Source organism: Cornus florida, unplaced genomic scaffold (assembly GCF_030987335.1).
Source record: "Cornus florida cultivar Cherokee Brave unplaced genomic scaffold, ASM3098733v1 CherokeeBrave_3.0.0_Hap2_Chr05, whole genome shotgun sequence".
Taxonomy (NCBI): Eukaryota; Viridiplantae; Streptophyta; class Magnoliopsida; order Cornales; family Cornaceae; genus Cornus; species Cornus florida.
In genome coordinates, this window is record NW_026775575.1 from 115276836 (window position 1) to 115289125 (window position 12290).

A 12290-nucleotide genomic window follows, 5' to 3' on the forward strand; every position below is an offset into this window, starting at 1 on the left:
CGAACTAAATTTTTAATTGGGTGCGTCTTTTATCTATTTCATTCAGTGTTCATGGTTGATATAAAATTTATTTACTCGCAGTTTTATAAAATTATAAAATTAATGTGGTTTATTTATTATTATTTTTTTATCGTAAATAATTAATGTGGTTTAGTTACGAATCACAACATTTTCCATTTTCTTTGGTGATACATCCAATTGTAGTTTAGAAAAATGAGAAAGCAACTCTCTTCCATGCCCATTCAGTTTTCAAAACAGAACTTAAAGCCAGCAATACTTTGTTCATGCAGAATCATTACATCCCAAGAAAACAAACCAAATATACATCGGATGGAACTCACCAAAAATATGTATACAGATTACACACATAGGTTGACAATCTCCACCTATGTACTTGTTAGTTATACAGATTTTATGGGAAAAATTACTCATAATCACATTTACATCTGAACGAATGCACGGAGTTTAGTCTCTAATAAGTGGATTGGATTTGGGTCCTACTTACACAACTTATGAAAATAAAAGAAAGCGAAACCAATTGCTTTCCTAGAAATTTGAAATTTGCAACTATAGAGCCATGGAGATGGAGCACAAAAGCATGAAAACGAAATGGTGTCTTCATGGTGGAGAACTTCCTTCAACTATCTTGCTTACTGGAGCTTTATCTTGCCTTTCTATATACGCGGAGGGAAACCATCCGGCTTCACCATTGCATTCACCTTCTGACCATCCATTAGGAGTCACCTGTCAAGGATCACAACCCAAAAACATATATTTTTTAAAATACAAATGATCCAGCCCTTGAAAATATACAAGTTAACACAAGGGATATTCAACTAAAACATACTCATATCATAACAGTTATGTACTGTCAAGAGCATATAGGAGGGAACATGTCTCTGAAATCCTTTCTCAAAACTCAATCTATCAAAAATATGTATCAGCCAACGGCTAGATGTTAAAATACATCATAAAGTTCCAACTCAACCCATCCCATGACCTACCAACAAAAAAGGAAACCTTGAACAGAGAAGCTATCACTAATTTGACTGTAAAGGATGAATACAACAGGGAATTTTTTTTGACCAAAAAACAAATTTGTTTCTTAATGTTGAATTAATCATGACCGCTCAACCTCTGAATCACTTACAATTAAAACACGCAAGTAAGGTAAAATTGATTTAATATTATGTGATCTCAGTAACAAGTACCATATAGCATTTGAACCAAAATTTGTTTTGCAGTAAAACGTGAATAACCAATTTATGAGTGAAAGTGTGGTCTGCTAATCCCTTTCATAATCCAAAACTATGCCGCCTGAATTAAGAACTTCATTCTATAGCCTATTTAGCTTCTCATGTGGGAAAATACAACTGCCAAAGTCATCTCACTAATCCACTTTTCAGTTGTGGCAGTCATCCATGCAATACCTATGGCGACATAGGTCAAACGCAAGTTATCTTCCTCTCTCTTTTTTCCTTCTAACTTTGATAGAAAAGTCAACATAAAAATTAATTTGTAGGGCGCCATTACTCACTACAGCATAAGCTCAGCTATCAAGCATGAAGCACCCTTGTGTACAAAAGCAGCCACTTTCATGCTAATATAATTGGAGGTCAGGTTTGCGTCTGATTCATCCCTAGAATTATCCCAGATCACAGGGGACCAACAATGATTACTGACCTACTTCCAAATACAGGTTAAATGCACATTATGCCTCTTTAATGGAATTTATCCATCATTATTAATAATTTAAAATAAATTATGCTCAAGAAAACAATTTATAATGTTTCTTTATGGTCAACTGACTACTTGAAACACATTTATTCAAATAAAGGAAAATACATGCAGGACCATGAATATAGGAGCATGCAATAGGTATATATATATATACAAAATATGTACAGTTGTGATCCATTGTCTAAACAGACTATATGTCCATATACAATTGGTCTTCAACTTGAAATTTCAGAAAAAAAACTCCCTTTTAATTCTTACTTACAACAGCACGAGGAAAAAAAAAAAAAAAAAACACTAAAAGATAAAAGTAACTTCATTGGAATCTTTATCGTTTTGAACGCAGCTTCTATAAACATGAGACCTTTTCTACAAGATTCCTTCTAATCTTCTAAAGTATTTTGCACATTTCCAAAATATATTGAGATTTTATTTCTTTTTATGTTAATATCTAGAATAAAGATCCTCAATTCCATGCTTCTTTTGCCTCATTTAATTTCATCTCCAATGATGAAAAAATTGACCAATTATGATTGGTTATCATGATCACAAATCAGACACAATTTCAAAACCAGCGTTCTGGTCTTATTTGAACAGGCAATGTCTTCTAGGCTACGCTATTAACATAGGTTGAAGACTTGCTCCAGAATAAGAAACCAGGAAGTTGAGATGCCCAAAAGAATCACCACTGACAAACACAGTGAGTTTAGAGAAGGAAAACGGAATATATAGAACTGATTCAATGCAGTACCCCCTTAGCCCCAACTCGCTCTGTGAAGATACGGGGTTGAAACTTGAAACCACGGGAACCGGCTATTACTCAACAGATTGAGCTTTTAAGGGATGAATGGCACTGGAACTATCAAAGACTTGGGGTAACTTATTCATTCATGCAGAAGCCCTTTTACTACACCACGGCATGGCCAAGGCATTGTCCAGAAACTATACATTGACAATCTAACCATGCTATATAAATATAAAAGAACTGACAGTTCCAGAAAGTGTGGCTATAAGAGTGAGGAAAGTTCACACATTTCTACTTGAATTAGGCAGAGACAAGCAGTACCTGACGAACTACAACATAATCATCAACTGAAAGACTTAGCTCGCCATCGGCTTGAGCGTCAAAAGAGTGTATAACCTTCAAGACAAAAAAAAAAAAAAAAAAAAATTCAGAACTTGAAATGAAAGAGGAAAAATGGGCAAAGGCAACTGTGAACATAATATCTCAAAAGACTAATAAGAGTCATGGCATTTCAACAATATTGACAGAACATGCATAAACAAGTCATTCAATAAAGGAATCATTTCAGAGATAAGTTAGAAAACTTCTGTCAAAAGGTATCTATGTGAACCTTAACATTCACATTTTCAGAATATATTGAACTTGAAACTTGACCAAAAACCAGTGTTGCTAATTACACCCAGGTTGGACCAAGTAATTTCTTGAATTAAAAAGAAAACTTCAAAGAAAGTTAATGAATAATGAAAAGATCACCATCTAGTGACCATCTTTCACAATGAGAAGCCGAATGGTTACTTAGGCACCGTGGAACCCAAAATACATCAGAAGACAGTTACAAAATTAGATGTTTCTTCCAATTATAGGAGGAATATGCAACCATCCCAAAATTATATGGTCATAAGCCACACAAACAATGGGCAAAGATGATGCCTACACTTTTACATTGTAAAGAGACAACATTGATATAGATTGATGAGCAACAACATAAATCATATAGATTGATGGTGATGAATTTAATTGGGGGGCGGGGGAGAAAGAAGAGAAATGCCTTCTATACAATAATGGATTCTATGGGAGTTCAAAGGCCTTACTTTTGCAATAAAATAGGTATTATTTTCATTCTCATTTCCATGATCATCAGATCCATTTGAAGTAGTATCTTCAAGTGCTGATGGAACATGCAAATCTCTCTGCATAGTATCTGGTGGCGATGAAGACTCGTTTAGTTGCTTCTCTATAATCATCTAACTCCAACAAAACATTTGATATTCAATTATAATCTATGTCACAAAAATAACAAATAAGGAAAAAGAAGTTACTAAAAACACATAATTCTATCTGTTCCAACAAAGGTGCAGACGTATACTGGGAAGAACATTCAGATGCAAAGCCAGGAAACATAATTACAGACCTCCGCATGTAGCTTCTCTAACGTAGTCACAACATTTTGATGCCAAGATCTCTCAGCATACATCTGTAAATTGAACTCATAAGAGGTCCCATAACTAAACAATTTTCAACCAACAAAAAGAAAAAAAAGAATCATGCAGGAGAGTATAATGCCACAAACTAATCCAAATTCTCATAGTGAAAACATATACAAGAAGACACCATTCTCACCAAAACAGGTGTGCAACTTTACAGTCAGAAGTTTCAAATACCTCAGCAGTTTAACTTGTTATAATGATAGTTGAATGAGTGTACTAAAGCATAATTGATTTTCTGAAACTGACAACAAAGCAAACTTTGACCAAGATACATAGAATATATATATATTTATTTATATGAACATCCCTGAAATATAAATAGGATTAATATTGACCCCAAATATAGAGTTCCCGTGTAGAGGGAGGGGAGGGGTAGAAGAGAGGTAAAATAATCAAATGTAACCTCATTTTGGCCACAAAGGATTTTTGCCAAAGAAAAAGTAAACTTGGAAATCCTCTTTTCATTTTCATTTTTCTTTTTTCCCCTCTTCTTGCTTATGTAATTTGCAATGTATATATTATATCTCCGCATATCACTCATATCATTAGTACCTTATTTGCCACAACTCAACACGGAACATGCCTAGCAGTGGAAGGAAGAGAAGATAAAATAAATAAAACAAAAAAAAACACACCGAGACACATAGGACAATATATATATATATATATATGACATCTAAGCATCTCTTAGAGATGCTTAGATGTCAACAATCCTTGCCTTCACCAGCATTCTTCTATTCTTCTTTATTCTTTATCTTTTACCTTGGGAAGTAACTCACACACCGCTTTTTGTCCCTAATGGGACTTGAACCCCCAACTTTCCACTTAAAAGGATGGAGGAGATACCATTGGGTTATTGTCTTTGGTGGTGCGTTATTCTCTTCCTTTTTGCAAGACTTTTTTTTTCTTCCAATCTTTTATAATGTAATCTACAATCACATTCTGTATTTCTATAACTTCACATCCAACAACCACGTATAAAATTTAACGTGTTTGCAAAGATTTTTGAAGAGGAAAATAAAGGTAATGAGAAAACAGCCGATCTATTGCACATGGTTTTATGCATGTTACTTAACCTGGAATGCTTTTTACTTTCTGTTACGAATACTTTCTATGGGAAAAATCCAGTTCTACAGGTTTGCAGTGCAATTATAAAAAACTTGCAGCGCACAATATCTTGTCACTCTACCCAAACTATTTTTGAGTTTAGACTGAAAAATAAGGGAAAGCAGCCACAAGATGAGCCCACAATAGAAAAATATGTTCGAGCAAAATGTTTTGTGGGACAAACATGTAAGCAACACTTGTGCAAAAATGAATGAAGTTTGAACTCTGAGTTCTCATATGGATTAACATCAACAGCAAAAGAAGTTGGGTACTCATTATGCCATCGCATAATCAGTGAGAATTAAAGAACTTGCAAAGCCATGCCAACAAAATATATATACCGAAAACTAAGAAGCAATACCATGGTAAGAAGCTTTTGGAAAGTAATCTGTTGCTGCTGAGACTCCACTGATAACATCGCAGCAGTAGCTTCTCTTCCAAGTGCCATTGTAGAAGATTTAAGATCATTTAATTTTGCTTCTGCATGCTTAAACTTTATGGAACTCTCTGTGGATATAGAAGGATCTCTGTTCTTAGATTGGCGCCTTATCACTTCAGCCGCCTGAAAAAAGATATTCACTACATAATTACAATAACTCCTGTAGTCTAACCAAATACACCCAGATTTGAAACCGAAGAGTACCTGAGCTTCCGCTTCTTGCCGGAGTCTGTCATAACAGTGGGTCAAGTGGCGAGCATCTTCTAGAGGAGCTCCCATTATCGATGCCCGTAGTGGCTCAGAAACCTACAAATTAGAAACCACGTTTTAACACAGAAAACACAAAAAAGAAGAGAAATTTCAAGAATTACTCCACAAAATGAGAGATCACAATATCGTAGACTAGATCCTGAGACTTTTATTTCCTTTTTATTATAAAGATAGTCAAAAGGTAAGAGGTGCTTCATTTACAGGGCGTATGCAACAGAAAATAAAACCTAGAAGACCACTCAACACAATTAACTAAAGGCCAACCATGAGCGGTGTTTGGAGGTGCATATTGCGAACAAAAATAACTTTCGTTATTACTTGCACATGGATACTCAAATATTCACACCCACATTTTCACACTTGACAGCCCATATAACCTATCCAAAGACAAGTAATTGAATCCAAAAATTCAATCAACTCTCCTACCCAATAAAAATGCCAATCCTCATGCCTTGACAGACTAAATGTCAAATATCTTTAACCACCAACCATCCACACTGCTGTATTCATTGAATGGAAAGACAAATAAGAACTAGAAAGTTGGCTTTGAAATCTTAAAAATGAATTGTGGGCCCAATGACAATAAAAAAGTCCCTATAGTTAAATATTAAAGTTAGTGAGGCAAGTCTGATTAAGTGCTTCGTAATTAACATGTGGCCCGTCAAAACCTGTAAAGAATTTCAGTTTGGGCTTATATGGCCTTACTTAAGCTCACATTTAAAGGGATATATTAAACAATCATAACATAAAAATAACCTCTCTTCTCTCATTTTACCATTTTCTTGATCAAGCTTTTTGTCTATTTTTGTGCATATCTATGCCAGTATATACCTGTATGCACTTCAAGGGTTATAAAATACTTTTCGTTTAAAAATGATCATATCCGAGTCTTTTTTTTATTCTTTATACACACACACACACACACACACATATATAACTACTAAGACTTCTACAGTAATGAAAAGGTTGGGCAGCTATTAGACCAGTTGTGTTTTATGGGACAAAATGTTGGGCAGCTAAGAAATAACATATGCATACTGTGCCTGTAGCGGAAATGCGAAAGTTGTGATGAATGTGCAACAAGACAAGAAATGATAGAATTAGAAATAAGTATATTCGTAAAATGGTTGATGTAGCACCAATTGAAGATAAATTGAGAGAAAATCAATTAAGATGGTTCGGACATAAACAAAGAAGACCATTAAGTGTGCTGGCTAAGAGTGACCTAGTCCACATAAAGGGTAATGCTAGAGGAAGGGGAAGACCAAAATTAACATGGTAAAGTTAGTAAGAAAGGATATGTTAACATGTAGATTGACTGAATCTATGCCATTGAAAAGGACGGAATGGAAACGGGATTCATGTAACCAACCCAAGTAGTCGGAAAAAAGGCTTTTATAAGGTTATTCATTCTTGTTGATGCTTACTATAGTGTGTGTGTATATTTTTGTTGTTGTTGTTGTCATCGTCGTCATGATTATGGTTCCAATTCGCTTTATAGAAATTACTTTTCCTCTCCCCGAAAGGAATTCTAATCCCTTGTTTGTACTTCATTCCTTTTGACCTTTCAAGGTGTTTCTTCACTAGGAAAGTGAAAGGAGAATACATGTCTGCATTTAATTTATTTTCACCAAAATTTCCGGGTTACTATTCTTTGCTTGAGAGAGCATAAGATATTTAAAAAATTCCAGCCAAATGGTGCGGAGTTTATTTTACCGCAGGTTGCATCTAGTATATTGTGTGATCAGCATATCCCCTTAAGATTGAAAGGGAAGTTCTATTGAATAGTTATTAGACCTGCCATACTTTATGGGACAGAATGTTGGGCAATTTAGAAACAACGTATGCATAAAGTGAGTATGGCGGAAATGTGAATGTTGAGATGGATGCCCAGTAAGACTATAAATGATAGAATTAGAAATGAACACATTCGTGAGATGTTTGAGTAGCCCCAATTGAAAATAAAATGACAGAAAATTGGTTGGGATGGTTTGGACATGTGGAATGTGCCAATTAGGAAGAGTGATGTAATCCACATTGAGGATAATACTAGGAGAAGAGGAAGATCAAAATAAAAGTGGGTAGATTTAATAAGGAAGGGTATGGTAACATGTGGTTTAACTAAGGCCATGACCTTAGATAGAGCGGAATACAAACATAGGATTCATGTAGCCGACCTCGAGTAGTTGGAAAAGGCTTTGGTAGTGGTGGTAGTTAATTCATGTGTCCCATCCTCAAAACACTATATTTTGACATCAGTTTAATATTTCTCTTATAATGAAACAGGTGTAAGTATAACCTGATCATGAAGAATTCCAAGCATAGTTTCTCTCTCATTTTCTATTGAACTCCGTGATTTACCAAAATGCAGAGCAGCTCTAGCAAGAGGGGAAGAGGCATTTTGATTCTCAGTCCCATATTTGCAACAAGCTTCAGCCAACTTTCTTCCTACAGAATGCAAGGTGATATTCTTAAATCTGACTTGTAATGGAAGCAACATAGACAAAGAAGCAAAACCAGACTTACCTATCTCCATTTCCTTTTTGCTAGTTGAAACAAAGCCCTCAATACTGCGGACAATATCCCTCTGAAAATGCTGTGACGTAATGAATTTAAGACTTGGTTACATAAAAGCTCCATTATGTTGGCCAAAGTTATGCCAGGTAATTTATATATTAGATAAACAAACCAACTTGACAAAACTGGAGATCACTTGGCAATGAAACAATAACTATACCTTAGCTGCCCTTGTAGAATTGTATAGATTTTGAAGCTGTTGGTGACACTGAACTTCATCATCATCAATCATTACTGCATTGATGCCCAGATGTCCCAGTTGTCTCAGTACCGCCTGCCAAATAACAAACATGAAACTGCCATGAATGACAGAAAATCAAAGCTTAAAACCAACATGGAAGCCACTCTATGACTGATGCACATTTTTCGAATAAATATTTCTACACTTGATAAGTCAAATTTGCAAACATAATTTTCTTTCTCGCTGGAAAAATAAGACAAGCCATGATATAGCACAATCATGATTACAAAGACGTACCAACAAAAAGAGAAAAGAAAAGAAAAAAACCACATTCAGTTTTTCTCTAATTTGATTACAAATGGTAGAAAGAGATCACAAAATTGAAGCTCATGACAATTGAAGCATCCACGTGATGAGAATCATAGATTTTGCTGTGGATGCAGATACTAACATACCTCATAAATACAAAATTCATGCTAATTTTTCAATTTTTTCTGTAAACAGATACATAAAACTTTATCAAGAGATTAACATGCCATGCATAAAGCTTTGCAGAAACAGGAGATAACACCACCGGATAAAAGTATACATGTATATATATGTGCGTGTAATATATCTATTTAAGTCTGTATAAACAGAGGAGCTTCCTTCTCACTTTTTTCTTCAATCAATCAATGGAGTGTTTAGTCGCAAATAGAGTTTAGTGAGTCTCACAGACTGCCTGTGAAAGACTGTAACAATGGAAGTTTCCAACTCATTTCTCAGTATTTGCATCCATTATCCAGACTACTGCATCCATGTTTAGGGGGTTATTATGGAAGTAATAATGAATTGTGCATGTGGTTCAAATTTGTATATCATCATCCGCAAATAATTCATCAACTAATAACCAAATTTAAATCATCATATTGTCTTCCTTAGCCTGGTAAGTTTATCTCGGTAGAGGGGTTACACACACTATTTGCTGATTATCTCATTGTATTTCTCCCTCTTATTTGATATATCATTCATCTCTACCTACTTGAATTACATTAATGTATCACAAATACTCTCAAGGTTCTCTGAACAGGAAAACCAACATGGATCAGGTGGACCAAAACATGTTAACTGATATATTTACTACAGATCACGATTAAAAATAGAGCACTTATATGAATATTATACAACGACAAACTACTGGGTCTTTCCAAAATGCCATGAATCGAATCACCTAAGCAGAGAGGCATCTGTACAATCACCAACATGAAATAAAAATAAGGTCACTTAGCATAATATTAAATGCCCTTGTTTCAAATTTGTTAAATGAAACAAAAGACTCATTTCACTTGCAATAAAATTAACAACAGGCTTGGGTAAAATCCTATCTAGAACACAATGTAATCATTTCAATCCTTTAATCCTATTTTCATTGTAATAATTCCAATCCTATCTACAACACAATGTCTCCCAAGAAAAGTAGTTTAAATTTTCAATGCTTTAATCCTATTTTCTGTAAAAAGTGCATCATATCATAGAAAATAGAAAGAAACATAATTTGCAATAAACAAATAATCCCTAATTTGGGCATCAAACACTAAAATAATTACGTCCTCTCTCTACTACAAAATCAGGGAAACATAATAACGCAGCAGAACTTGATCATCTACATCTTTGTTGATTAGTATTGTTTGCCTAGTATTGTTTGCCAGAGTGTTATAACAGAACCACCCATTCAATTTCGTTTCCATTTTCACTAAAATTTTCCCAACATCCAAACGGAAGGTTAAGTAGAAGATACCTGCTGTTGCTTGGCAACTTGTTCCCTCAACTTGCTTGCTTGTCTCTTTATTGCGTCCATTTTGTATATCGACCTACCAATGTTGCTTCGTTCTACAATCCCAGAAGAGAATACACAGATAGATACAACTATATATATTGATCCATATATTTACAAGAAAATAGAAGACAGAGAAGTTATATGAGGGAAATTGGAGATGCCCAACACAGACTTGCAGATTAAAAAAAGGCTTCTTCGTCTTCAGTCAGTCAGAGCCTGACCCAATCAACAGAAGAGAAGAAAGACGCAGAATGAGAATTGAATAGTACAAACAGTGGTTGTGTTTTTGGCATATAAAAACGTTTTGGAGTGGAAAAGTGGGTAGGAGTGTCGAATAACTGCAAAGTAATTACAATAGAATTTTGGCACAGTGCTGTCTTTATGACCTAATAAAGCCGCCCGTATCCCTCTTTCGCAAATGGCACGTGCCTTGCTACATTTTTTTATATACTAATTATTATTATTATTATTATTATTATTATTGCTTTTAGGATAAATTACACTTACACCCTTGATTTTTTGCTTATTGACAGACTTATACCTGAATGAGCCAATTTTTAACAATAACACTCTTTCTTTGATGAAGAAAAGACAGACACCATCAATAGTCATCTGCCACGTTTTGATACATGGTAAATTGACCACGGAATTTTCCCCTAGCCCGTACAATTATTAAAAAATTCCCTATAAGTGGCCCTAGTGGAATTTGAACTCCTAACTTCCGTAACTGGACTTGTTATTCTCGTCGGTTGTCAGATTAAACTACTATATCTTTAACACTTGTTTATATAAACTAGTCCTAAGCCACAAAAAAAAATCATCTCCAATTATTCTTCCACTGAAGAACGTGTAGTGAATATTTAACAGTGGTGATTAACGACACCTCCCTATATAGTTTTGTCAGCGTCAGCGTCAAGTTAGCGAGTCAATAAAGAAATTTATTTTTGCTTTACCATATATACAAATACCATTCTATATGTTATACGATATATTATACAATATTATTATACAAATTTAATTTTACATTTTGATTGAAATAAAAATAAAATTAAAACGCAAAATAACCCCACTTTAAATTTTAAAACAATTCAACAAAAATTAAAATATGTATTACTCAAACAAAATTACAAGGAAGAACAAATTATATAATTATGGGTTATTAGGGTTAGTATACACTTACCTAAAAAATAGATCCAATTAAACTTTAATTTTTGCACCATAAATTAAATCTTACCCCCCTAATCTTAAATTATACCGAGAATGATAGAAAAAAAAAAAAAAAAAAAAAAAAATTTGTGGCGAAGAATATATATTTTTTTTTCTTTTTTTCTTGTGCATCTTTTTATGTAGTTCTTCTATTCTGAGTGGTTTCCTGGGTTCTTATTATTTTTTAGAGTTTTCTTTATTTCTTTTGGAATGTTCAAATTTCAACCAAATGAAACCCTGTTGCAATGCTGGTGATTGATAATTAATTCATGTTATTAAATTGTTATAAGTTATGGAGGGCCTAAGCTAAGCATTAGAAGTTAAATTAGTAAATATAGAGAATTTGTCACTCCAAAATTTATCAGAAGCACTAATTCATGGTGGCTATGGAGACATATGCAATTAGTAAACAATGATACATAATACTTAGACACATAAGGAAAACTTTTAATTTAGTGTAAAGTACATTGACACCCCCTAAGGTTTGGGGAAAGGACAAGCATAGAAAAGTTAGCATGTTTTTGGACAATGACACCCCTTCAAGTTTGAAAAATGGACAAAGAGACCCTGAAGATGGTGAATTGACCTTATTACCCTTTCAAATAAAATTAACATTTTAATTGACTTAAATAACCTTTGATTAAACCCAAACCCGAACCCGAACCCGCCTGCGTATATTATACAGAGAAGGGAGATCAGATGGATGGTGGTTGTGGCCGCGGTGG

At 34.2% G+C, this 12290-nt stretch overlaps 1 protein-coding gene across 2 annotated transcripts; it reads right to left on the bottom strand.

Moving 5' to 3' along the window:
- Positions 1-300: 300 nt before the first annotated feature.
- On the bottom strand, positions 301-10705 carry LOC132308821 (SH3 domain-containing protein 1). Of its 2 annotated transcripts, none has more exons than XM_059807063.1 (10): positions 10321-10705; positions 8523-8636; positions 8312-8381; positions 8085-8233; positions 5720-5821; positions 5438-5638; positions 3894-3956; positions 3574-3726; positions 2804-2878; positions 301-744 (listed from the first exon to the last, which is right to left on the bottom strand). In XM_059807063.1, the coding sequence occupies exons 1-10, from the start codon at positions 10378-10380 to the stop codon at positions 619-621; spliced, it is 1113 nt and encodes a 370-aa protein (XP_059663046.1). In that variant the 5' UTR covers positions 10381-10705; the 3' UTR covers positions 301-618. The 2 variants fall into 2 exon arrangements, with proteins under 2 accessions (XP_059663046.1, XP_059663047.1); XM_059807064.1 differs by having other exon boundaries at positions 606-744; positions 3574-3683.
- Between the last annotated feature and the right edge of the window lie 1585 nt (positions 10706-12290).

Coding starts and splice junctions, on each gene's coding strand:
- LOC132308821 (XM_059807063.1), bottom strand. CDS start 10,380: ATGGACGCAATAAAGAGACAAGCAAGCAAGTTGAGGGAACAAGTTGCC. Junction 3,957..5,437: donor TCCAAAAGCTTCTTACCATG/GTATTGCTTCTT, acceptor TTCAATTTACAG/ATGTATGCTGAGAGATCTTG. Junction 745..2,803: donor ATTATGTTGTAGTTCGTCAG/GTACTGCTTGTC, acceptor GATCCTTGACAG/GTGACTCCTAATGGATGGTC.